Consider the following 27,208-nt stretch of genomic DNA (forward strand, 5'->3'; position numbering starts at 1 on the left):
CGTAGCGATGCCAAAGACCTTCACGCTGCAGTAGAGAAGGCTCAGGAAAACCCTGCGCTTCGGGTACCTCCACGTGTTCAGTTTCTCAGCCCCATGAAGCTCGTGTTGTGCCTGGTCCTGATCAGGATCCAGGTGTTTCTTAAGTGCCTTGAGGTGGAAAGTGCTGCTGCTGCTGCTGAGAGGATTAAAGGTGAATGTCTTCATGTGAGTGATACATACTTATAAAAATTATCTGACAGAAATGGGATGTGTAAGCTGGGTGTTACCTGTGAGAACTGAAAGCATTGAAAATGTTCACAGAAAACCACAGATGTAGCCGTTACTTCGAGGTGAGCCTGAACCATTGTGCAAATAGCAATCCTTACAGACCAGTAATTTTACCAGAGAGAAAAAAATTTAAAAGTGTTATTACAAAGAATTGCTATTCTGAGTCTTCCTGTACGTACTAAAATTGGTTTTAAACTTCAGCTGAAGATCTTGCCCTGGCACTTATCTGCATCACGCTGAGGCCTTTCCGTGAGTACTTTGCGGAAACACCCTTCCTGTCTCCGCAGTGACTCAACGCTTCTCTAGAAGTGCCGAAGCCTTCAGGGGGCTGACAGCCCCTGGAGGGACCCAGCTGAGTGGGTGCTTGGGGGCAACAGAGCTTGTCCACAAGCAGATGGTGCCTGTGCCGAATGCAGAACTTGCAGCTGTCTCGGCAGATGCCACCAAACATCAGAAAGTTGCTGCTTGTGAACCTTTTCACTTTCTGCTCAAATGCCACCTGCCTGGGGTGGCTCTGATGCAGGGAGTCCCTGTCTGAATTTGCACTTAAAAGACTTTTTCCAGGTGGTGCTGTGCACCCCTAGTCCCACTGCAGGATCCCACTGGGATGCCCCGGGGCTGCTGTGATGCTGGGGAGGAAAAGCAGGTTTTTGGCCTCTCACTGCGCTGGCAGCAGCACTGGTGGGTGGCTGCACCCAAAGCAGGTGCAGGTGCACATCAAACCAAAGCCTTCCTTTACTCCTCCGTGGCGAAGAGGACGCAAACCCCACATCTTTTGTGTGCTTTGTTTCTATCCTGTCTCACCTGACCTAGCTGGTTGTTGTGTTGGGGATGTTTGCGAGGGTAGGGAGAGGGGAAGTGCCTTGTCCCAACTCGAGTCAGGCTTTGGCAGTGCCATGAGGACAGCTCAGATCATGGCATCTCCCTCATGTTGTCTAAACCAAAGTGCCCTTGATTTGTTTGGTTGATAGAAAGCATGCATTGTGGTGTTAGCTTCCTTTCCTGGTTTTAACTCCATGCTAAATGAGCACTTAATATGCTAAAGAGATATGTAGCATCTTGTAAAATAAAGTCAAGATTTGCAGGTTTCCTGGGAATCCCGTTTATCAGGGAAAAAAAAACTGTGATGGGATTTAAACTTGTTCAGCCTGAATCCAGCTTGAGACGATAGGCCCTTTAGCTGCTGGTGAAGCAAGATTTTGAGGTTTGGGGGTTCGTCTGATGCAGAGGTGCATCGCCCGTCTGGGAGCTTCTTGTGATGCGCAGTTGGGAACGGGAAGTATTTGAAATGTGCCTACCACATACTTTTTGTTTCTGCATTTTTAACCAGTGCTTTCCTGTTAATAGGAACATGCATCTAATTAAAGGGGAAAACACAAACAGCCATTTCCATCAACACGTTAGTCTTGTTCGGAATAGACCCACAAAGTTCTCCCTTCCCAGCAGAGTGCGGTCCTGCTCAGCTGCCCCTGGGGCACCCTGAGGTGCTGGGTTGGGAAGCCAGTCTTGCAGAACAAGCACTTGCAGATTGCTCATTATTTTTATCTATCTCTTACCGTAAGCCACGTGAGTGACTAGATGAACAAAACACAAACGTAAAGCCTTGTACCATAGTGTTGGGTTCGGTTTTGTTATTTTAATCCAGGCACAATTGTTCCTACTGCATAGTCCAGGGCGGTTTTTCCAAAAGTTTTAACACCTGATTTGGGATCGGCTTGAAACGATCTCCCCGCAACCGAATGAAAGGAACCGTGAGTGCTGTGATGTAGCTTACAGGTACGGTCACCAAAACTGACTTGAAGAGGACTTATCTGTAGTGTTTGTAATTGAGTTGTATGTAATTTTACTTTATAATCTCAGTGTAACGATCAAGTGCAATTCCAAATTGTGAAGTGTAAATCTTGGATGTGTAAATATCGGAAGCTCTTTGTCAATAAAAGGGATAAAAGGCCTCGGACAATATGTGTCGCTGCTTGTTTCAGGCTCAGAAAGCATCCCCCGCTGCGCAAGGTGGGGAGCTGCTCCTACATCAAAAAGTCCTGTCTGTGGACTCTTCTTCTTCCAGCCAGCGGCGAGGGATGATGCAGGCATGGATGAGTCCCAGAGCAGCCAGGGTCAGGTTGGGAGGATTCAGGTCAGTGGCTGTGCTGTGTGCTGTGCCTCCTGCTCCGAGCACCCATGGCGCCAAGGGACACACGTGTCCCTGCTGCCGTTGGTTCCAGGTGTGTGGGAGGAGGGAATGTCCCGCTCTGCCTTTCCTGCACCCTGGCAGGCAAGCCAAGCCAAGCCGTGCCTCTTCAGCTGGCTCATGGAAGGGCTGCTTGGGGACTTGGGGCAGAGCCCGGGCCACTTGCCCTAACTGAGGATGCTCTCCACTATGGGCCCAGTTTAGCTAACAGCACCCCCGTAATTACACCCACATCTCTTTTAACAGATGCCCGTGGGTCCCAGGGGCCCACCCTCACCTGCCAAAAATAGCAGCAGAAGCAGCGTGTGGGACCTGCAGCCTCCCTTGGGGAGGGGGGAGGTGGTGTGGCTGCACCTGCCCTGTGCTGAGGAGCCCACAGGTTCCTGTCCCGTGGCCTTAGGAAGCCCTGCAGCTGCAGCTCCTTCCGCACGTGGGGGGAACTGGGGTGCCCATATCTTCCCACAGCCCCCCAAGAGCCGCAGTCGGCGCCAGGGACTGGAGCATGGTGCTCACCTTCGCCCTCCACCTCCTGGGCAGCTCTGCTTTGCTCCTGGCCACTATGGCTGGGGCTCAAGGTAAGGGAGACCAGCAGGTCTGCACCCCTGGGACCTTCCTCCCATGGACCTCCTCTTCCTCATCACTGCTCCTCTCCTTGCTGATCCTCTTGCTTTTCCCTGCAGAGGTAGGTAGGAGTCCTGTGCTGGTCCCAGGTGGATCTTGGCATGCCAGACCCTGAGCATCACAGAATGATGGAAGGCTCTTGAGATGGCACTGGGGCCACCCTGTGTCCTTCAGTGGCCGGGGGAAAGGGAGTTACAACCTTGCTGCAGGAGGGTATGGAGAATCTTTCATAACCCATCTAGCTTCTCGTAACAAGGGGCTTGACCTATGTCTTTAAACTGCCAAAGTAAAGCTGGTTATGGATACAGCACCTTACGGCAGTGAGACAAGGAGCTTGTTCCAGTAATAAGTTGTGTTCAAGATCTGTCAAGTTGAAACTTGCTGTGATAAACAGAAATGTGTTGGAATGAGGCAGGAGAGTAAAATGGCAAACAAGACTGTGCTGTTGGGCATGTTCGCTTTGAAAGCCCATGGGCACAAAAGCTTGGCAGGTAGCCCGACATGCCCTTTTGTTTGGGACAGGATAGCAAAAAACCTACAGAAATCGGCTCCATCACTGCAGTATGGTTTTGTTTACCCCTTCCCATCTTGTAAGCACGGGTGCTGTGACCTGGCGGCCCTGGCAAGGTTTCAGAAGTGTTTTGGTACTGTATGGAGAAGACTTCCCTATATCCTCAATCATGTTAATTATTCACTGGCATCTTGGGAGACCAAAGGCTGTGGTAGCTCAGTGGCAGGCTAGGAGTCAAGCATCAGTGGCTGCAAAGAGTTGGGTTATATTTCTTAAAAAAGGGGGAAAAAAAAGAAATATCACTAAGGTAACACGTTGCAAAAAGGTTATACTTCTGTTATACTTAATTTTCTGTATGTCCAGCTGATGTATGTGCATTTGGCTCGCCAGCCTTGTGGAAGTAGCTGTCATTGCTCACATGTGCTGCTTGATGCCAGAGAGCTGTGGCTCTCGGCTGAGCCAGGCTCAGAGCTGTGGGAAGGCTGCGAAGGGTGCAGCAGAGACCAGAGCTGGGCTGCACCAGAGCTGCTCAGCAGGGAGGAACAGAGCTGTGGCCCTTTACTCAGTAACCCAAAGGATATTACTAGCGAGAGGCGTTTGTTTACCTTCTTTCTACATTTTCCTATCTAGTGCAAATGTTTGCCTAGTGAACAAAAAGCTATTTCCCTGCAGGTTTGTTTCTGAACGCCTGCCTGGCCGCCTCTCTGCATGCCTGCCTCTCTGTCTCTCTCTTTCTGCGGGGGTTCAATGCAAACAGCCCCCAGGTACCCCTGGAAGCACACCAGCAGGTTCACAGCCTGGTCCCTTGTAAGATGCATTTTGCCCTTGCTGGCATGGATCTGTTCCTGCATGGTCACGGCAGTGCCATGGGTAGTGTGGCACAGCACCCCAGCCCACGCTGTGCACCCTGGCCACGTGCCCCGGGTAGCACAGATCCCTGGACTGCAGTTAAGTTGGTCCTGGATGGTCCTGCCAACGTTTCCCTGGGTTGGATTGGACCCAGGGGATGTGCTTCCCAGCCTGTGGGTTAGAAGCATGCAGAAGGGCCATGAAAAGCTCTTGACCTTATCAGGCGACTGATGTGAAATCCTGGACGCCCATTTCTTGCCAGCTGAGGAAGCAGTGGGGTCCCCAAGCAGCGCAGGGAGGAGTCCCTCAGCCCAGGGGCAGCCATCCCAGCTGCAGGCTCCGCTGCGTCCCTTTGCTGAGGGATAACTGGCTGCACGGACACCATCAACACACGACCATCACAGGCAGGAACAGCTTGAGAGCTGTGTAGGTAAACGTTTTATTTCTCTCCCTTTTCCAGCTACCCGATGCCCGTTCCCACACATCCAACGTGGGAAGAGAGTACCCACTACTCGCCCTTTCTACAGGACTGGGGACACCGTAAGCTTCGTGTGCAACACAGGGTATACCTTGCAGGGCTCCCACACAAGCACGTGCCAAGCCAACTTCACATGGAGCCCACCTCTGCCAGTGTGCATGAAGGGCAAGTGTCCCAGCGTGGTGCCAAGCTCCTCTTGTGTCCTCTCAAGTTCAGTGGGAAAGCAGAGCTGGGATGCGTCTGTCCTCCTCGCTTCTCTTCTCAAACCAAAGTGCTGCCAGCTTGGCTCTGAGGGACACAAATGGCTTGGGAGAAGTGATCTGGGGTGGGACACGGGGATGGCTGCAGCCTGCCCTGTCTTGGGCTCTGAGCGGGATGGGGAGAAGTTAACCCTGGGGCTGAGCTGCTCTGTAGCAGGAGGCTGTAAACTCCCCAGCACGGTCAGCAGCCAGAGGCCAGCTGTGCCCAGGGGGATTTCTGTCACTCCACTTCTGGTCAGATGTGGGACATTTTCATCTTCCTCCTGGAACGGGAAGTAATCATAACTTCTCGCTGTTCTTGCTGCTTCCATGCCCACATGCACCTTCTGCCAAATCCCATGATGTGCCTGTCAGCTCTCCTGTCGGGACTGTCATTATTAATAGTCATTTCCTCCAGCTGCAATGCAACTGTAATCTTAATGCTGCTGTACCTTTGGTTAAGTAACACTTCGGTCCAGCGAATGGAACAAAGACCGAACAGAGCTCAGGACATTACCCTGGTATTACCCAAACATTCCCAGTAGCACCCAAAATGGCAAAGACCTGACTCATAGAGGAATTTCTTTTTCTTTTCCAGAGGTGATGTGCCCTCGGCCACCGAACATTGCCAACGGGCTGCACAGTGGACAGACTTTGAACAAGTTTTCCCGGGGACTGACGATATACTATGGCTGCAAGGATGGCTACGAGCTGGTCGGGAACATGTCCATCTACTGCATGGAGGCAGGGGTGTGGAGCCGGCCCCTGCCCCGCTGCGAAGGTGGGTGGATGCTTCATTGCTCGCTGTGGGGCTGGTGGAAAGGATACTGGATGTCCCGTAGGAACAGTGCAGACAGGCTTACAGCGGTGGGGAGAAGGGAGAGGGCTGTGTGTGCAAGATCTGGCCCATGCATTGAAGTTTAAAGGATGCTGTCCACGTTCCCCACAGCAATCGGCTGTGAGATACCTGAGGTGCAGAACGGGAAGATCTATGGGCTGCAGAGCACCTACAAAGCTGGGGAGACTCTTCACTTTGACTGCATCTCTGGTTATGCCACAGACGGCAGCTATGAGACTCAGTGCCAGCCTGGGGGGACCTGGAATCCACCGGTGCCCACCTGTGAGAAGGGTGAGTGCAGGTGCCCGCTGCTTCCCCAAGGGTAGCCCTGCCCGGCCGGGTGCTCCTTGCAGCAGGAACAGCGTGTGCAGGCAGAGCCGCCCCTGGGATGGGCTTTAACCCATCAGTGCAGCATCGCACCAACTCCCTTCCCCTTGCGTGTTGCTCTCTTGCTGACTTAGGACCTTCTGTCTCCCTCTTGCAGTCCGACCATGCCCTCCACCTCTGGAAATCACCAATGGAAATCACAGTGGCCAGGGCAAATCAGTTTTTACTGCAGGAATGCGTGTAACATACACCTGCAACCCCAGCTACCACCTGGTTGGAAATCCTGTTGTGTTTTGCAGAGCATCAGGGAACTGGAGCCAGCCCAGCCCTCGCTGTGAAGGTATGTCTGTGGTCTGTCCCCTCGGGTGAGAAGCTGCTAGTGTGGCTTTGAGCACAGGGGAATCCCTGACGGGTTGCCACTGAGACCTTCAGTGAGATATTAAATTCACCTTTAATGAAGTATACAGTTTTATAATATGTAAGGAATACGCTTACATCCCTGAATCCAGAGCTAGGTGTTTCTGTAACTGTGGCTGCATGGGCCATAACTCTTGTGCTGGGGCTGGATGCTGGTGACCCCACAGTACATATCCAGGAACTGGCACATTACTTGATGTGAGATCCAGTGCAAAGGGGTGTCCAGAGCCAGCTCCCTCCTCCCAGTGCTCCAGCAGCTGCCCGGCTGCAGCACACCCAGGGAGAACCAGCTGGTGACAGCGCAGGTGAGCAGGCAGGGGCATGGCGTGTGACACAGCCTTCAGGGGCAGACCAGCTGGATTTGTATGAATCAATTCAACGTTCTTTGTACAGAAAAGTCAGTGGAGAGACAGGGCACCCAAAGGCTGGCTGTCAGGGCAGAGCCGGCAGTACCTGAGGTGCGAGTCCTCTGCCCTTCGCCTTTCCCCATGTCTGATGTGCAGGAGGTGTCAGCTGAGCTGTCTCTCAGGCATTGGTTGTCCCAGACACTCTCATGGGCTTTTCCTCTCCCCCTCCAGAGGTGATGTGCCCTCGGCCACCGAACATTGCCAACGGGCTGCACAGAGAACAGACTCTGAACAAGTTTTCCCGGGGAGTAATGGTTTACTATGGCTGCAAGGATGGCTACGAGCTGGTCGGGAACATGTCCATCTACTGCATGGAGGCAGGGGTGTGGAGCCAGCCCCTGCCCCGCTGCGAAGGTGGGTGGATGCTTCATTGCTCGCTGTGGGGCTGGCGGAAAGGATACTGGATGTCCCGTAGGAACAGTGCAGACAGGCTTACAGCGGTGGGGAGAAGGGAGAGGGCTGTGTGTGCAAGATCTGGCCCATGCATTGAAGTTTAAAGGATGCTGTCCACGTTCCCCACAGCAATCGGCTGTGAGATACCTGAGGTGCAGAACGGGAAGATCTATGGGCTGCAGAGCACCTACAAAGCTGGGGAGACTCTTCACTTTGACTGCATCTCTGGTTATGCCACAGACGGCAGCTATGAGACTCAGTGCCAGCCTGGGGGGACCTGGAATCCACCGGTGCCCACCTGTGAGAAGGGTGAGTGCAGGTGCCCGCTGCTTCCCCAAGGGTAGCCCTGCCCGGCCGGGTGCTCCTTGCAGCAGGAACAGCGTGTGCAGGCAGAGCCGCCCCTGGGATGGGCTTTAACCCATCAGTGCAGCATCGCACCAACTCCCTTCCCCTTGCGTGTTGCTCTCTTGCTGACTTAGGACCTTCTGTCTCCCTCTTGCAGTCCGACCATGCCCCATGCCTCCAAGGCTCCACAATGGAAATCACAACGGCCAGGGCAAAGCTTTTTTTTCTGCAGGAATGCATGTAACATACACCTGCGATCCTGGCTACTACCTGGTTGGAAATCCTGTTGTGTTTTGCAAAGCATCAGGGAACTGGAGCCAGCCCAGCCCTCGCTGTGAAGGTGTGTCTGTGGTCTGTCCCCTCGGGTGAGAAGCTCTTAGTGTGGCTCTGAGCACAGGGGAGACCCTGACCGTTGCAACCAGATCCTCAGAGAAGGTTAATCCCATGTAAAGTGTTGCATGGTACAAATTAATGTCAGGCCCTTCTGTTGTGAAGGCGGGGGTGGGGAGGTTTACGTAGATGTCAAGTTGTTGTTGCAATATTAACAGCCTGTGCGTTTTTTGTTTTGTTTTGTTCCGACTCCTTTTGCCCATCACTTCTGCACATCACCATTTCCAGTGACTGTCTGCATAAATCCAGATGTACAGAACGGAAGGCAAATTGGTGGTCAAGGACTTATCTCTGCACCTGGGCAAATGGTGACATTTCAGTGTCATGATGGCTACAGCCTGCAAGGCAGTGCTGAAGTCTTCTGCCAGGAGGATGGCAGCTGGGACCCTCCTGCTCCCATCTGCAATAGAATGCACCATTACCTGGAGTTCTCAAACAGGCCGAAACTTCCAGGTAAACGGTGACATAGCTGCCTTGAGGTACACTACTATTTTCTGTCCCCTAACCCTGTTATAAAAATGTGGTGAAACCCTCTGAGTGGAAGATTTAAGTATATCCTGGGAATAAGAACCAGATCCTCTGGAATCCTTTGGGAAAATAGGTTGTGTTTGTTTAATGATGGCTACATTAATCAAAATAAATGATTTTGCAAAGCAAACCAAACGCCTTTCCTCATAACTGTGTTCTTTCTGTGCTTGCACCCGGCATGCCTGTCCTGCCTGATTCTCACGTCTGTTTTCTTTTTTAATAGGTGGTTGTGGTGCTCCTACAAGGTTACACTTTGCTGAGCTAAATGAGGAGCACAAAAATGAGATTGATTTTTCTGTTGGGAAGACTGTGCAATACACTTGCCGACCTGGATATGCTAAACACCCAGGAATGTCACCTACTATTACATGCCTTGAGAGCGGAGTGTGGTCAGAAGCACTAGAGTTCTGTAAAAGTGAATAGCTCCTTGATTTGGTGTCCGTTGTTCAAGAAGGAATAGGCGCTAGGTTCTGTCCATGCTGCAAAAACCTTAACCTTATTCTGGTGGTCAAATAGTATGTGACTAGTAAAGCCATGTAACTTTATGCTGTTTGAAACCCATTTGGGGGGTAACTGGAAATGTGGACAGATGACTGGAGTAATAGTTGCATCTGTTGTGCCATGGTGTAGACAGAAACATAAAATGAGGGTTTTCTTCTCCCCCAGGAAAACAATGCAATCATCCTGGTGAACCTGTGAATGGGAAAATTGTTTTCCTAACAGATCTCCTGTTTGGGTCGACAGTGTTCTACAGCTGTGAAGAAGGGTAAGTCCTGGTTTTGGCTATTGCTTAAAACAGCAGGGAGAGACATTTTCGGTAAGTCTCCCCTTTTTCCTCCTATTCATTCACTCCCAATAAATAGATATATTAATAGATGTATTAATAATAAATTGATTCTATACAGAAGCCACTGTACGGAGTTCTGTACCTATATAACACATAAGGTGTTCGCTATCTTATGTTTACATGTATATAGTGTGAAACGGGTCAGGCAGAGCGAGGAAGGGAACTTCTTCAGGGCCACAGCTTTGCTGCCAGCAGGGCTGCTCAGACTGTCCGAGGCGGTTGGAAGGTGATAGTAACTCAGACTGACATGACCTGGGATGAATGTTCAATCCTTTTAACACCAGGCACAGGTTAATTGGACGATCCAGCAGACAATGTGGGATTTTTGGTGGACGTGTTGAATGGAGTGGTGACATTCCCACTTGTCAGCGTAAGTAGCTTACGACGCCGGGGGTGTGCATGGATTCGGTAAATATTTTCCAGCAGAGACTGCCAAATCTGTCCAATCAAAGCTTTCACGGGGAATTTCTCTGCTCTGTGGGCATGAAAAATATCAGAAGGTTTTGAAGTCGTACAAACATGTTCTGGGAAAAGGTACAAGGTCTCAAAGCTTAATGGATTGTAGAAAGCAATGCCTCAGCTGGAGCTTTTTCAGCAGTACTTAGGTGTCCTGTCTCTAACATCACAAGCCTGTTGCAGGAGAGGAAGGGAAACATTCAGCTTAAGGGTTGTTACTGTTAGACTCAGAGAGAGCAAGGCTCACCCCTAAGGAGGGGCAAAGCTCTTTGGGAGGGCCAGAAGTGGAATCCCAAAGTCCCAAACTGCGGGCTTTCTCTTTCACTCCAAGTACAGACAACTGGTGTGTACCCAGAGAGCTGCTGTGCTGCACCTCAGCAATCACACCTGGGTGTTTCTCTGCTGATTTATTAGTGTTGCTGATTAGGTGACAGTTTTGTGATGAAGAAAGAAACATTTACTGGCACATTCTGGGATTTTAAAGCATATTACAGATTCTCCAGGTATGTGTTAACCTAAGGTGACATACAGATTGCTGCCTGTGCGTGCCTTTGCACTGTGTGCAGCTGAAAAATCAGGATTATACACAGGCAATGCAAAATAGATATTGCCTTTTTTATTTCTTAAACAGTGGAGAAGATAAAGCATCTAAGTGTTTCCTTCATAGAGGTTTGTCTTACTGGTCTGCTTTCTAACGGTCATAGAAATTGCTGGCCAGGGAGATGGGATCCAGCTGCCTACAAGGCCTCACCGAGAAGGTCACATCATTGCAGTTACTCTGTCTCTAGGATGGGTGTTTATGCGCCACAGGCTGAGGGATTTCAAGTACTTTGGTGCTGCTTTTGAATTTAGAAGCCTTGTTCTGCACCTCCGCAGGTATCCCCTGTAAGCCACCTCCGGACATTCCCAATGGGAAGCACACAGGCAGGCTGCTGGATGAATTCCACTATGGCACATCTGTAACATACACCTGCAACCCTGGGTACCCGCTGCACGGAGAGCCCTCCATCTACTGCACCACCCAGGATGGGAAAAACGGCGTGTGGAGTGGGCCCCCCCCGCAGTGCGGAGGTAGAGTTGTGTGTGCACACGCAAAAACTCCGATGCAATCCTCTCAGCTCTACTGCTTCATATTCAGAAAGGCTAGGAAACCTCCAGACAATTGCACTCCTTGCCTGAGTGCCTGCTAGGGCAGGATTTGCGAGGGCTGATTTGCAGCTGAGGCCAGGCAGAGGGGAGGAGGCTGGAGGGCCACCCCACCGCCTCCAGCATTTCCAGCCTCACCTTTCAGCTTGAGTCTCTCCTTCAACGTTTGACTTCGCTGGATGCAGGCAGTACATCATCTAAGGCAAAATTATTTTCAGGCTTGTGTCTTAAAGGGCATTGCAACCCTAAGTGGCTTTGCAGCTGCACAGGCACTGTTTAAGTGCCTGTTTTGAGGACCGGCACTTCTTTTCCAGAGGCAAGATGTCCTGTCCCGCAGGTCCGCAATGGGCGAGTAGTGTCTCCTAGGACTACCTACACACACAAGGACACCGTTGCCTTTGAGTGTGAGCCAGGCTATGTTCTACGAGGCCACAGAGTGGTACGATGCCAACTAAATAACACCTGGGAGCCACCTGTACCAGTCTGCGAGCAGGGCAAGTGTTCAAACAGTGCTCGGAAAGTTAACCTTCCCCCTGCTCTCCCTTAACCTTCTCCCTGCTCTCCCAAATCTGCTTGGTTTTGACTCCTTTAACAACTGGGCTGGCTTATCTTTCTTGGTAGATGGCTGCAATGCACCTACCAGACTGATGTTTGCTGAGCTGAAGAAGCCATACAGCAACCAGACTGTCTTTCCCGTGGGGAGGACGGTGGAATACGTGTGCCGGCCTGGGTACGCCCGGCACCCAGGGATGCCGCCAGTCATTACATGCCTCAGGAATCGGACGTGGTCTATGGCACTAGAGTTCTGTAAAAGTAAGTCCTGCAAGTGCTAAAAATCCTGAAGTGTCAGGCTTGGCTGGATTTCCACATTTTTCTAGCTTTATGAGTTTCCTTATGCAGTCTGGTCTGTGTTAGCATCCCTGGCTGGGATGTGAGTGAGCAGCGGAAGGTTAACGGTGGCTGGCGTTCCCTTCTAGGGAAACAATGTGCTAACCCAGGGGATCCGGAGAATGGCAGAGCTGTTGTCCTGACAGACCTCCTCTTCGGGTCCAAAGTTAATTACACTTGTAACAAAGGGTGAGTTTGCAACTAGCTGAATTCAAGTGCCAAGTGAGTGAAGCAGATTTTCAGCTTTACATGAAGGAAGCTATGTCCCAAGTCAGAATCCTTGGCTGCCTCTTACAAGGGTTGTAAAGAAATCTCAAGTCCCTTAATGTAAATTAATAAATCCTTCTGTGTGACTCCAGGTACAAGTTGGTTGGAGGTTCTCAGAGGACATGCGAGGTATCTGGTGCACATGTCTCATGGAGTGGTGATGCTCCTGTCTGCCAAAGTAAGTAGGCCACAACAAAAGGTCCTTGGAGATGGCTTGGAAGAGAGTGGCACATCTTTCAACACAAAGATTTTATTGCAACAAATTTGTCAAGTCACTGTATGTGTAAAATCTTCCCTTTTTCTTTTCATTCTGTTTTGGTTTTGCATGCTTCTGAACATGTTTCCAAAGGTCTTTTATTTATCCTGGTCTGAACTGGGAAAACCATTAACATTTTAAACTCTCTGTTACTGGGATAAGTATTTCTCACCGGTCATGTAGGAATGGTGTGGTCAGTCTCTCTCTGCATGTGTCACCAATGGTTATGGAAAGGGAGGTAAGAATTGTCCCACCACCTCCAGACATGGGCAGCAAGGAAGTGATTCACAGGAGGGCACAAGTTTTCCTTCCCACATACGATTTTTTTTTTTCCATACAAGGTTTGTCTCTGGATAATTTGGGTCACTGTGTCCAGAAAGCATCACTGCTGAGATGGGTTCATCCCCGTCGGTTCCCTTCCTGGGAAGCGTGTGTGTCCTGCAGACCCCAGGCGCTGCTGCAGCAATGATGCTAAAAGCCACCTTGTACGCACCCACAGGCATCGTCTGCGATCCTCCTCCGGACATCCCCCACGGGAGACACAGTGGGCACCTGATGGACACATTCTCCTACGCGGACGTGGTCGTCTACACCTGCGACTCGGGCCACTTGCTGGCTGGGGAGTCCTCCATCTTCTGCACCACGGCAGACGGGGAGCACGGTGTGTGGAGCGGGCCGCCGCCGCAGTGCGGAGGTAGGGCTCTGCCGTGCGTGGGCGTCATCCCCACTGGAGACGTTTGCTTGTGAGTGGCAGAAGGACTGATTGTGGTTGCAGTGGGGGCTGCACCCACGGATAGGAAGACACATAACATGACAGACATTTCTTCAAATAACTTAATCGGATTAATTGTCTTCTGCCTTTGGTTTTTGAAGATTGAGTTTTTCAATATTTTTTTCTTGTCCTGTCCATGTTTCTTATCTGCCTTTCCTTCTCCTTTGCAGAGGTGAGATGTCCTCCCCCTCCAGGCATCGCCAATGGGAAGCACAGTGGCCAGCTCTCGGACACCCACCTCCCAGGCTCGACTGTGCAGTACAGCTGCAGGGACGGCTACTCCCTCGTTGGGAACGCTTCCATTAGCTGTACAGCTGAGGGAATGTGGAGCCGGCCCCAGCCCCGATGTGAAGGTGTGTTTGTGTTGGCTTTTTTTATCTTTCCTTGGGCCCTGTCTTCCTTCTTGGCTCTTGGTCTCATCGCTACAGACCAGATCTCCAGTGAGAGGCAGAGCCCAAAGGTCCCACAGGCAGGAGCAGCTCCATCTGCCTCTGTGGACTTCTCTTTCTGTCCTCAGTAAGGGCAGACTCTCAGGAGCAGGTGAATAATGGTATTTTGTGTAAGCATAAGAGTCAATAATGTTGATATGCCCATGACAGTGATGGCAAAGTTCAGCAGCAGGTACTGCCCTTGGTCACTGTCCCTCCACACCCAGGATGGGCTTCATACCCCCAGCAGTGCCTCGTGCTCTTCACTTCCAGCAACCGGCTGCAAAAGACCAGAGATCGAGAATGGAAGAACGTCTGGGCTGGAGACCATGTACAGGCTCGCAGACATCGTTGTCTTCGAATGTGATTTTGGTTATGCCTTGAAGGGCTCTCAAGAGTCTCAGTGCCAGTTTGGGGGCACATGGGACCCTCCTGTCCCCATCTGTGAAAAGAGTAAGTGTAAATGAGGTGGTGGGTGGTAGCTGATTCCTTCTGAACCACTGTGTGAGTGCACCTGGCAGGGTGCAACTGCCTCACACTGGAGGTAAAGAGGCCACTCTCCAGGACTGGAAGGGACAAACACACACATATCTGTCATCCTGTCTGGATAATCCCCATTCAGGCATCGGAACAGGCTGCCCGGGGAAGTGGTGGAGTCACCATCCCTGGAGGTATTTCAAAGACATGTAGATGTGGCATGTAGGGACATGGTTTAGTGGTGGAATTGCAGTGTGAGGTGAATGGTTGGGCTCAATGATCCTAAAGGCCTTTTCCAACCTAAACAATTCTATGATTCAGACCCTTGTTCTGTAGGGCTTTCATCTCTTTAAATGGATCCACAGAGAAACAGTGAGTCAGGCTGGTGTCTGATCTTGTTTACAACCCAGAAGGGACAGAGCAAACTCTTAGGACCACAGATAGAAACTAACCACTGTAAATGCCTAAACAGGGAGAGATGATCATTCTTGATGTCAATAAGCTCAAAAAACATGAAGGCTGGAAGGTAAGTGAGGGTAGGATGGAAACATAGTTCAAACAGTGACAGCCCTAGTTATTTGGGAAAAGTTAATGGGAAAGACAGACAGAAAGAAAGAAGTTAAAAGGCTGCCTTACCCCACAGTTGGTGTTTGTGGCACCAGCTCTTCACCAGTTATGACTTTTCCCCCTCCTTGTAGTGCTGCAGTGTCCTTCCCCTCCAAATATCAAAAATGGCCAGCATGACAGCAAGGATGTGAAAGTGTTCATTCCTGGAACATCAGTGAAGTACTACTGTGACCCGGGGTATGTCCTCACTGGGAAAACAACCGTTTCTTGTTTGACATCTGGAACCTGGAGCATCCCTTACCCCCGCTGTGAAGGTGAGCTGTCAGTGCTGTTACTCACAGTGAGAAGGGTGACCATTGTGGTCGCACAGCCTTCCCTGGATTTTGACCTTGCAAAAACAAAAGGGGAAACCCCAGCTCTGTCAGCCGCTTCCCTAGCCCATGCTCTGCTGCTTTTCACTTCCAGTGATCACCTGCACAAGCCCCAGCATGCAGGATGGAGAAGTGGCTGGAGGAAAGAGAGCTGTGTACCATCCTGGGGCCAGCATCACCTTCCAGTGCCACCCGGGCTACATGCTGCAGGGCAGCCATGAAGCCAAGTGCCAGCCCGATGGCCGTTGGGTGCCTGCTGTCCCCACCTGCAAGCCAGGTGAGCATGGGCACATGGTGGTTTAGAAGGAGGATGCTTAGGGCCATTCTTGCCCTGGAGGGGCCCTGAGGTCATGCTCTCTGCCTCACTGACATTGCTTCAGGTGCAACAGTCTTGCCATGTTAGCTGTGCTCTGTTGGCAAAATCACTAAAATGCCATTCTCTGCTCCTGCCCTGTTAGTGCTGCCTTGTCCTGCACCTCCCACCATCGCCCATGCCACACACAGCGCAGAGCTTGGGGCAAACTTCACCAGCGGCATGTCCGTGAACTACAGCTGCCAGCCCGGCTTCTCCCTCTTCGGAGACCCCTCTGTCTGGTGCACGGCCTCGGGGAGCTGGAGCCGCCCGTACCCACGCTGCACAGGTGGGGCCAGCTGCAGCTCCCCGTGCACCCGTGGCTGGCTGAGCATCCGTCCCGTGCTCGGCTGACCCTGGAGCAGGCAAACCTGCCAACCTGCAGCATTGGCATGGGGAGGGGGGAGGTGAACCCACACACCCAAAGACCCCCCTGGGTCTAAGTGTGCTTCCAGCACATGCAGGAGCTATGTGCATTTTGGTGGCATTGGGAATAACCTAGTGAACTGCTAAAGCCCATGGTTTCCTGCAAGGAGACAATCTTGAGTGTTCTGATTTCTGAAGTGGCAAATTCTGCACTCTACAGCCTGAAGACGACACGCTGCACCAGTGTAGGATGTGCAGAGTGGAAACATGAAACTAGCTAAACTGTTTGTTGGTTTGGTTTTTTTGGGGGGTGGGGGTGGCTGTTTTAGTCTACTTTTTTTTTAAGAGCATATAAATTAGGTGTGTGTCTCTCTATGTAAAGTAAGAGTTTATGTAAGCAAACGTCAGAATACATAGAAGAGATATTAATACCTTGGGGTTTGTAACAGTGCCTACCAATGTACTTGTTTCTCTTTAGCTGCATTTCACAGCCAGGACATATTCTTCATGTGCATTTTGTTCCTTGGCAGCTGGCTGTGGGACACCAACAACGTTATTGTTTGCTGAGTTAAACAAGGAACATAAAAATCAGACTGAGTTTCCTGTTGGGAAGACTGTGAAGTACACTTGTAGGCCTGGATATGTGAAACATCCACAAATATCACCAACTATTACGTGTCTTGAAAATCAAACATGGTCTGAAGCCCAGGAGTTTTGCAAGCGTATGTTTTGCAGATACTTCTAGTTTGTTTAAATTTCAGTGTGATGAATGAAGCCTTGTCATTCTTCTTTTCAGTTCCCTCCTTTATGGGGTTTGCGAAAACTCTTAGAATTAGTGGCCCTTTTCTTATAGCATTGAGTTAAAGAAGCTTAAAATCAGGTCTTTTTTTACCCAGGGAGAAAGTGTGATCATCCAGGAGAACCAGAGAACGGCAGAGTTATCATTACAACAGATCTCTTCTTCGGATCAACAGTGAATTACACCTGCAATGAAGGGTGAGCCCCAGCCAAGCTCCTGCTCCTCACTGAGATGAAATCAGCAATGCTTCTGCTCTCCCTGCAACCCGTGGGCAATGCATGTCTCCCCAGAGAGACCAGGGGTTGTGGCTCTGAGCTCAGAGCACACCGGCATTGCCTGCAGAAGGTGATGCTGGAGGAGAAACTGGAGTTCTCAGGTGCTAAGAGAAAACAGAAATCATCCAAATGATCAGGGAAAACCTCAGCATCCTTTGGGTAGTTTAAAAAGTTTGGGCACTAAAGCAATTCTCATATTCACAATGGTCTATTTCTAGTCTGATTTCTAGTCCAAATATTTGGACCAAGAATTTGGAGAAGGGGATTTATTTATAATTTTTTAAGTGCCAATTAGAGGGCATGACTACCTGAGTCTGGTTCTGTGGAGCATATGAGGTGAAAAGGGGTTTCATTTTGGAAGCTCTGGCTTAAACCAGCAATTTAAGTGGACATTTCTAGAGGGCAGAAGGAAGAGGAGAAGGCATGACAGCTCCCTGAGGCTGCCTGTGCCAGCTGAGGGGACCTGGGGGGGAAGTTCCCCACATGAGCTAAGGTTCAGCGCTCTAAAATGGCAGTATTAGACAACAACTAAGGTAATACTTGGTGGCTGTGGGAGATGCAATGTTCAACGACAGTCCTGTAGTGACAAAAGTGACTTTGTTTGACCCCAGGCACAGGCTGGTGGGAGTGTCCCAGCGGCACTGTGTGATTTCAAGCTCTGGGCCACGAGTGAGGTGGAGCGGCGATGTTCCCGTCTGCCAGAGTAAGTACATTGGGTTAGGAGCTGAACAGACTGGTACGAAACCAAACACGGCACAAAGTGACGCAGATCGGTGCTTTCCTTGGGAAAGATCTTCCAAGGCAAAGACAAAAAGCATCACTGCTGAGATGGGTTCATCCCCGTCGGTTCCCTTCCTGGGAAGCGTGTGTGTCCTGCAGACCCCAGGTGCTGCTGCAGCAATGATGCTAAAAGCCACCTTGTACGCACCCGCAGGCATCGTCTGCGATCCTCCTCCGGACATCCCCCACGGGAGACACAGTGGGCACCTGATGGACACATTCTCCTACGCGGACGTGGTCGTCTACACCTGTGACTCGGGCCACTTGCTGGCTGGGGAGTCCTCCATCTTCTGCACCACGGCAGACGGGGAGCACGGCGTGTGGAGCGGGCCGCCGCCGCAGTGCGGAGGTAGGGCTCTGCCGTGCGTGGGCGTCATCCCCGCCGGCAAGGCTGCAGGCAGGGCAAGGTGCACACAGGGACGTACAGCAGTCCTGGGGGTGAATGCACAGAAATAAATGCTCCAAAGTTGAGAGAGCTGAAGCATCTGGATAGACTGGCAGTGAGCAGCAGCCGAGGGATGCCTGTCTGAGACTTCCCTGTCTCACAGGCTGGCAGCTCAGCTGCAATATTCCTTTGATCCAAGTCATTCATTTTTCCATAATCCTCTTCTTTTCTCACTAGTGACATGACTATGGTTTTGCCCTCTCCCCCCAGTCTCGCAGTGCTCTCACCCTCCAGCCGTCACCAATGGAAAGCACAGTGGCCAAGCCACAACAGTTTTCGTCAGCGGCATGTCTGTGAGCTACACCTGTGATCCTGGCTACGTTCTTGTTGGAGAGGCACAGCTTAACTGTACTTCTTCTGGAGCTTGGAGTGTCCCTGCCCCTCAGTGCGAAGGTGCATTCACCTGCCTTTGTCACTTGTGGATATGCCAGTGATACAAAGGGATTACGGGAGGAAAGAAGGGGAGAAAAGTGAAAATCCACATGCATGTACTTAGACTCAGTTGTCTAGTGCTAAATAGGAAAACAAACCAGACAACCCATATGCTCATTCATCCTGTTCTCAGTGAAGATTTCCTTCCCTGTAGGGCGGCTGTGTCCCTCCCCATCACCAATTGACCACGGCCAGCATGATGGCAAGGATGTGAAAGTGTTCGTCCCTGGAAAGTCTGTAAATTACAGCTGTGACCCTGGCTATTCTCTTATTGGCAAAACAGCTCTATACTGTACGGTCAATGGAACCTGGAGCATCCCTTATCCCCGGTGCGAAGGTAAGCTGTGAATGGTGTTGCCCATAGTGAAAAGGGGGACCATCACAGTCACACGTCTTTCCTGAATTTTCATAGGATCACAGAACCATTAAATAGTTTGGGTTGGAAGGGACCTGACAGACCATCTAATTCCCACCCCCTGCCACAGGCAGGGACACCTGCCACCAGCCCAGGTTGCTCCCAGCCCCGTCCAACCTGGTCCTGAACCCTTCCAGGGATGGGGCACCCACAGCGGCTCTGGGCACCCTGTGCCAGCACCTCACCGCCCTCACAGCAAAGAATTTCCTCCTGATATCTCATCTAAATCTCCCCTCTTTCAGTTTAAAGCCATTCTCCCTTGTCCTGTCACTACACACCCTTGTAAAAAGTCCCTCTCCAGCTTTTTTGTTGGCCCCTTTAGGTACTGGAAGCTGTTCTAGGGTCTCCCCGGAGCCTTCTCTGCTCCAGGCTTTGTGCGTGCATCCTTCCTGCATGCTACGTGTCCATGCCTCTTTGTCATTTTGTTTTGTCCTCTCTCTTTAGTGCTGCAATGCCCTTCACCTCCAAATATTGAAAAAGGAAATCACAACAGCCAGGACATGGAAGTTTTCACTACTGGAATGGTTGTAAATTACAGCTGTGACCCTGGCTACAGCCTCCTGGGAGAGGCATCAATTTACTGCACTGACTCGGGAAACTGGAGCCTCCCTCTTCCCCGGTGTGCAGGTACACAGTGGTTCCAAGATGGGACTTGTGGACAGTCTTGGGATTTCTGCCATTGAAAGCCTGTAGGACTTGTCCTTTCCTTTACTGTTTCCAACATTTTGAATCCTTCAGTCCTTCCCCTTTGTTTTCAGTTTTGCTTGTAAACTCACATCTATGCATACTCAACATACATTTTAAAACAACTTTGTTTATTTGATATCCCCTGTGTTTGCTTTCCTGATAGGTGGCTGTGGTGCACCTCCAAACTTAACCTTTGCTGAGCTAACTGAAGAATACAAAAATCTGATGGAGTTTCGTGTTGGGGACACTGTGCGATACAGATGCCAGCTGGGATACATGAGTCACCTTGGAGTACCCCCGACTCTGACTTGCCTCAAAAACCACACGTGGTCTGAAGCGCTAGAGTTCTGTAAAAGTGAATAGCTCAATCAGTTTGGTGTTGGTTGTTGAAAATAGTCTAAGTTACATTTGTGGGTTTCCTAAAGCAATTCTTTAAAACATGATTCATACATGGCTTCACTAGTCACATAATTTGGGCAGCTATTGGTCTTTTTAAAATCACATCTTTATTGGTGTCTGAATGTGGACAGATCCTTAAGATACCTTCTCATAGTGCATTACAAAACTGCAAGAGAGGAGTTTAAACTCAGCCTTGTTCTTTCCCAGGGAAGCAATGTAAATACCCAGAAACACCAAAGAATGGCAGAGTTGTTGTTCTGACAGATCTCCTTTTTGAGTCAACGGTGAGCTACACGTGTGAAGAAGGGTGAGTCCCACGCTGCCTTTGCTGACTCCATTTCTGAGCTTGGTGTTGGGCAACTTACAGTAGAAGGTCACAGCCCGCTCCTCTGCATGGCCGTTCTCCAACAGCAAGCCAGAATTTGTATTTTGGTTCTGGTTATGCCATAGTTACCTGCTCGGGAAAGGGAGAAGCGTCTCTCATTTTTCCCTGATTTCCCTGAGCTCAACAGATTATTTTGCAAACTTCAGTTTCAGCCTGCCTTCTCAGACAGCCACCCAGCAGGAGCTGAGAGTGCAAGCAAGCATGTGCCACAAGGATGCTCCAGCAGTTTGGAAATCACTTGCGTCCAAGTCCTGATTTAGCACCTGACCAATCTAACCCAGAATAATTTGGGATCATTGCTGTTCTTCTTGGATCTAGGAAGAAGGAACTTGGTGGCCTTCCTTCCCATATGTCAAACCAACAGAAACACCTCAGTGACCAGCCAGAATGAGGAGGCTGCAGATGGACACCTCTGGGAGTAGTGTCAGAATGGGAGTACAAAATCCAAGCTGAATGACTCGGTACCAACTGATATTTCTTTCTTTGTAACTCCAGGCATCGACTGGTTGGACAGTCTCACAGGCGATGTGAGATTTTTGGACCAGATGTTGCATGGAGTGGCGTTCTTCCCATTTGTCAGAGTAAGTAGGTCACCACTAGACCTGGCCCAGAATTGCCAAATTAAGTCCTTAAAATTAAAAAGTGGCCTTTCCTTAAAATAAATAGAACCTTGAGAAATAAGATTTTTTTAAAGCCTAATATGCTTCTAGGATTGTTTTGTTTTGCTTGGTTGGATGGTTTCTTCTAAAAATCTTCCAGATGGTAGCTTTTGATCTTTCACAGTTAGGTAGACTGAAGAGTTGTGAGATGCCTGCAGGGGTGTGTCCCTTTTCTTTCATAAACATGAATAATGAATTAAGGAAGAAATGTGTCTTGCAGTAGAAGAGTGGGTTATTAAGTAAAATTGAACTGGGATCTTCCAAATACTGTACTGTGACCCAAACCACAAGGCTGTTTTGCAGGGTTTGATCACTGCAATTAGTCTTCCCTTCAGACGTAATTGCTTTGGAAGGCATAAACTGGGTATAGTAAAGCAGTCATGAGAATGACTAAAAGGACTTCAGGATTTCTACACCATTTAATATATTTATTGGAATGTATTTGCATTATTCTGTTTATAGGCACAAAACTATGTTTTTATATAGAATAATGTGGTAAACCTATGGTACCTGTAGGAACTGAAAAGCCCTCAGTTCTTGAAATTATTTTCCTGTGAGGCTCCAAGTACTGCCTGTGAAACTCCTCTGAGCAGTGGCACATCAATGATGGACTTTATATATGCATCAATTACAGCACACATATAGCTCCCTCTTTGAGATAATGAATTTATTTTTCAGAGGTGGTATGTCCAGTCCCAGAGATCCAGAATGGGAGAGTATCTGCTCTTAAAAATCACTACACATACAAAGATACTGTTAGCTTTAAGTGTCGTAAAGGCTTCACCTTGCGAGGCCGTCGCACGTCCCAGTGCCAAGCAGATGAAACGTGGGATCCACCCATACCAGTCTGTGAGCAGGGTAAGTGTCAGCACTCTCACTTGTTAGCACTGCAGATTCCTCCCCTACTGGTCCTACCCACTCACTGAAGCCAAAGTTAGCTTTACTTTTCCTGTTCGCTCCAACTACTTTAAGGAGAAAACAGAAATTGTTTCCTTTATTTATGCCTCTCTTCTCACACAGGAGATGACCCAGGTTTTGGGTAATGCTGTAAGTATAAGCAAGATTTGCACTTTTCTCACCCTACTTGTTGCAATCAATAATCCACATTCTCTTCATTTCCTGAAAGTGAAAATTGGTAGTTTGAAAATTTGGTGGTTTGAAAGCAGGACACTGACTATCAGAGGGGAGTGAACTTTTCGCTGGAAATGTAAAGGCAGGATGAGGGAAAGTTGTGTATTGTATTTGCTCAATCAATATATATTTTAAACTCTTAATGCTGCATCTAGATGGAGTGGCAGAGCACTATCATCATCCCGATACCAAACCAAAACCAGGTAGGTTAAAAGATTTCCTGAACACTAACTCGTCCTCCCAACTTGACCTGCTTTTTGCAGGGAAGAGGGGTAATTGCACTTTTTTACTGTCTTCTTATCACCTTTTTTACAATTGAACATCACCTTCTCACCCTCTCCCTTTTCACTTTCAGTAGTGAAGTGTCTGCCTCCTCCAAGCATTCCTAACGGGGAACACAGCAGTCGTTTCTCAGACACTTTTGATGTAGGAGCTCTTGTGCGCTACCACTGCAAACACGGCTTCTCTCTCATTGGGAATAAGTCTGTTCGTTGCACAACAGACGGAGTCTGGAGCCATCCGACTCCTCGCTGTGAAGGTATGTTTGTGCTCTTTCCACTGAACCGTCTCAGCTTTCTAAATGTATTCAGCATGTAGTGATATTTGCCTAAGGACTTGCTGAAACAAGCTGTTGCTTCAATAAACTCCACCGCTAAAAAAAGAATGAGGTCTCTGTGGACTCTACCCCACTCAAGTTTTGCAGTCTGAAGGGTTCTTTATACTCTCACTTCACAGTTGGCTGTGTGAGCCCAAGAGTCGGGAATGAAAAAGCAATCTGAGAGACTCTCTGTAGGCCTGGAGACATCATCACAATTGAATGCAGCATTGCTAATGTCCCAAAAGACCTCCACAAGTCCCAGTCCCAGCCTAGGGACGCATGGGATCCTCCACTCCTCCTCTGTGAAAGAGGAAAGCATGTGTTATCTCTTCCGTGGGTGGCTATCCTTTTTGACCTTCTCACTCTTGGTACTGTGTTGTAAGATGTTTAGGAGGTGAGCGGAATCCGGAGTCTAGTTGTTCAGAACTGAAGATCCATCTGTCCTAATTTTTCCCATTCTTATTGCTGCAGTATCTGGTGCCTCAGTTTCTCAGTGTGAATGTCTTAAAAATGAGCTGAGGCCAGCTTTGCCAGCCATAAGGAATGTGTATAAATGTTGTAATAAGATGGTCTTATAATGGAAATTCCACACTTGTATATATGAACTAACCACTCTTCTTATCTGACATACCATGAGAGATGATGGTGAAGTTTCCCGTCTTGCCTCTATGAGCTCTGTTTTGATCAGCACATCTCTCTTTTTAGTGCTGCGCTGTTCCAAGCCTACAGGTATCGCCCATGGGTCTTTCAGTGGCCCGGCAAAAGCGGTTTTCACTCCTGGAACATCTGTAAGCTACATCTGTGAGCCCGGCTTCTCTCTCATTGGGACAGCATCCGTTTCTTGCACACAATCTGGAGCCTGGAGCCATCCTCCTCCGGTCTGTCAAGGTGTGTTTTTGTTGCAGAGAGCTAAGAAGAAAGGACATTTAACATGACTTGCCTTAGGGAAAGGTTTGTATAAGAACAAAATCTGAGACTTTTACTACAGAATGCGTGATAAGAACATGATCAAGTTTATACCCACTTCCAAAGCCTGATGGAGTTACAGGGTTACAAAATCAGTTTGTTGAGCCTAGGTGAAGAAATTAAAAGGGAACAATCAAAGCTGCAAAAGGTAGGGTGCCTTTGCTACCCTCTGGCAGTCCGTCAGGATCCTGATGCCAACACTGTTGTTTGTATCTCCCTGACTTTCCAGTTGTGAAGTGTCTCCATCCTCCAAACATCACCAACGGGAAGCTCAAAGCCAACATCTCAGACACTTTTTCCTACGGAGCATCTGTATCCTACAGCTGCAACCCTGGTTATTCACTTGTTGGGAATGCTTTCATCAACTGCACAGTGTCAGGAGCCTGGAGCCAGCCTCCTCAGTGCAAAGGTGTGTTTGTGCTTAATTTGCTCATGTTGTTTGGAATTCATGGTGGCAGAATCAGAAGTGGGCTGAGGAGACATGCAGCCATGTTGACATACATTCTTTACTTTGGAAAAAATCAGATCTTCAGAGAGACATATGGAACAAAATCTAAGCAGTAAAATCTCCTGCAGCTAACACTGAATTCCATCCCCTTATTTTGCTTGGGAACCATAGTTCCCTTTCTATCATAGTTAGGCAGTCTTGATCTGTTAATTATGAATTTATGTACTCTTTGGGAAGAGTATGATATTATCATAAAGAAGCAGGATGGGAACCTCACACTAACAGTCAGAAAGATATGAGTACAATAGAGGCAATTCTGAAAGGCAGTTTTAACTCTTGTATGTTTTCCATTTCTGGTCTTGTTGCCACAAATGAGTTGTGTAATAATTTCCCTCCATTAAAAGCTTTTCATTTTTAGTAAAAGAGTAGCAACTTTTCCCCTTTCCTTTCCTTCCCTTCCCTTTTTGTGTCTCTCACTCCCCAGTTATCACTAACAGGAATCAGGGGAAGTGATTAGTTCACAGGAGTTGCCTCTGATGGGTGTTTTGTAGGTTAAGTGTCAGCCTGACTATTACTCCCTTCTCGAAAAATGCCTCTGTATCTGTGACTTGGCACTTCTGTGTAGCTCACTGGGAAGGTCAGTCCTCAGGCAAAGCTGACCAGAGGTGATTTCATGAATGTCACAAGATTCCTAGTGTGAGTGTTCCTGCGTGGAAAACTGGGCATTCACTGGAATAAATTCATTACTACACAGGGAACTTCCTTGGTGGAGTTGTACTCACCTCAGTGACTCAAGAGTTGAAAGTGCTTGGGTAACAATGAGAGGAAATAACGTACCAAATGCTTATTTACATAAGTCAGAAGCTCTTTAAAGGAAGCAGTCTCACAGAAAACCTCTCCCTGCCATTCCACATTCTCATGGTTTTGAAGTGTCTTTAGCAACTATTATATGTGATAGCAAAAATAAATACTAAAAAAAAACCCATAAAACAAAGGGTAAAAGTCACATGTTGACCTCACCCCTTTGGTCTCCACTGAGAAACTTCTTCAGAATTCTTGGGCTTGGACTGTCAAAGGTGAGTAGATGCTTAAATTGAAGCAACTGACTCACTTCACTGAACTCAGTAGTGTAAGTATCTTAGACGGCTGGACTATTTAATAAATTAATTCTTGATAAATAATATGGCTGGTGACATCTTTGAAAGGCAAGGGACTTCTACAGACTAGAAGTGAGTTATAGACAGTTGATTATAAAGCTCCCACAGAATCCTTCACTGCTACACCTTTCTTCTCCAAACGTTTTGTTAGCCCAGCATCAGAAAAATCTCTCTGGAAGGCTTCTCCCAAGGTATCTCCTACTGCACACAATTTTCCATCTGCCGTATCAGTGTGGAGTAGCTGATCTGTACAAATATTCACTGTGGGAACGCAACACCCACCCTCTTCTGCAGCCACAAAGAAAGGATAAGAATTATTTCCTGGTTACATTCAGAAAGAATTCAAGAACAATATCTTAACCCACAGTTGTATTTCTCAAATTTTATGTTCCCTCTCATTAAATGTCCTTTTTTTGTAACTTCTGATTTCAGAGATGGGATGTATATTCCCAGTAGTTCAAGGTGTAAAGAAAGCCACAAAAGGAAATACTTATCGCTCTGGGACTAACATCACTCTTGAATGTGATGATGGTTACACTTTGGAAGGCATCGGTCAGATTCAGTGCCAAGAGGACTTTAGCTGGGACCCTCCTGTACCCACCTGTAAACTGAGTGAGTGAAATATGCATGAAGCAAAGATCAAACGGAAACATGCAAAAGCATTTCAAACATGCAAATGTTCTTTCTGTATTAAAAAAGAAAAGTATATAATGGTGTGGCTTTGAAGAGATCCTGTATTGTAGGCCTTAGCAGTGAAAGTTTTAGCAATAAAGTGGTTATCTACAATTCAGAAACACCGTATTTTGCTAGAATAGTTCGCTCATTTTTCGTTTTCTCTTCCTTTCAGCATCACGCAAGTCTGGTTCAGTAGGCCTAGGTAAGTAGCTTAGAAACGTTTTTGTGGCCAGGTTTTCAGCTTTACACAGTGGTCTTAGTGGCACCATTTCCCTCTGCTTACTTCAAAGATATGCCTCATTATGTCTTGTGCTGACAACAGTGAGAATAATATGTGCTCTTCTCTCTCAGGAGCTGCAGCTGCAGGAATCCTGCTTGTTCTGGGGGCAGGCATTGCCTGGAAAATTATTTCTAAGCAGAAGGAAGGGTAAGCAGTCTGCTGGATGTTCATCCATGTCCTTTGTTGACATGTCTCAAGTTTTATACACTTTATAAACCTGGAATATTTGCCTGAATATGCCTGGGCCTTGTAATTCTGTATCTTCAGCTCACACTTGCAAACTGTACAAGACACAGCAACCTGGAATCAATGGTGTGGTTGTTTTATTTCAAGGCGCTCTTCCTTAGAGAAAACCAACATGAGTGTTCTTTTACAAACCAATACAGTTCACCAATTTCTTCTTTTTCACTTAGCTATTATAATACATACGAAAACCACATATGAAAACCCTCTGAACCAGACGTATTCATGTCTTCCATAGAAGGTATGGATTTATGTTCCTCAACATAAAGTATCAGTTAAGAGCTGCAAACTTGACTAGAAAACTTCTTCCCCTGAATCTTCTAATAAGACGCTTTGTTTTGCTGGATGGAAGAGATTATTTTAAACATACTGGTTTTTTAAACATTCTATTTTTCTTTCTGACACCACCCTCAATGTGTTTCCTTTTCCATAATCTGAATATA

General features: G+C 48.4%; 1 protein-coding gene across 1 annotated transcript in view; it reads left to right on the top strand.

Annotated features, from left to right (window-relative positions):
* Nucleotides 1–27,208, top strand: part of LOC102052627 (uncharacterized) — a 77,437-nt gene that overhangs the window by 49,266 nt on the left and 963 nt on the right. Inside the window, 43 exon segments of the mRNA XM_055728313.1 lie at nt 2,333–2,401; nt 2,856–3,030; nt 4,897–5,079; nt 5,752–5,934; nt 6,103–6,282; nt 6,476–6,658; nt 7,314–7,496; nt 7,665–7,844; nt 8,038–8,220; nt 8,499–8,723; nt 9,022–9,213; nt 9,465–9,564; nt 9,930–10,015; nt 10,978–11,172; nt 11,562–11,741; nt 11,869–12,060; nt 12,225–12,324; nt 12,495–12,580; nt 13,020–13,352; nt 13,601–13,783; nt 14,132–14,311; nt 15,034–15,216; nt 15,368–15,550; nt 15,732–15,914; nt 16,522–16,713; nt 16,888–16,987; nt 17,677–17,768; nt 18,000–18,194; nt 18,501–18,683; nt 18,877–19,059; nt 19,582–19,764; nt 19,988–20,179; nt 20,431–20,530; nt 21,104–21,189; nt 21,946–22,125; nt 22,554–22,698; nt 22,701–22,936; nt 23,702–23,884; nt 24,192–24,371; nt 26,000–26,179; nt 26,415–26,444; nt 26,594–26,669; nt 26,936–27,006. Of these exon segments, the coding sequence (XP_055584288.1) occupies nt 2,333–2,401; nt 2,856–3,030; nt 4,897–5,079; nt 5,752–5,934; nt 6,103–6,282; nt 6,476–6,658; nt 7,314–7,496; nt 7,665–7,844; nt 8,038–8,220; nt 8,499–8,723; nt 9,022–9,213; nt 9,465–9,564; nt 9,930–10,015; nt 10,978–11,172; nt 11,562–11,741; nt 11,869–12,060; nt 12,225–12,324; nt 12,495–12,580; nt 13,020–13,352; nt 13,601–13,783; nt 14,132–14,311; nt 15,034–15,216; nt 15,368–15,550; nt 15,732–15,914; nt 16,522–16,713; nt 16,888–16,987; nt 17,677–17,768; nt 18,000–18,194; nt 18,501–18,683; nt 18,877–19,059; nt 19,582–19,764; nt 19,988–20,179; nt 20,431–20,530; nt 21,104–21,189; nt 21,946–22,125; nt 22,554–22,698; nt 22,701–22,936; nt 23,702–23,884; nt 24,192–24,371; nt 26,000–26,179; nt 26,415–26,444; nt 26,594–26,669; nt 26,936–26,966 (6,867 nt within the window). The 3' untranslated portion in view covers nt 26,967–27,006.

The sequence above is a fragment of the Falco cherrug genome, chromosome 16 (genome assembly GCF_023634085.1).
Source record: "Falco cherrug isolate bFalChe1 chromosome 16, bFalChe1.pri, whole genome shotgun sequence".
NCBI lineage: Eukaryota > Metazoa > Chordata > Aves > Falconiformes > Falconidae > Falco > Falco cherrug.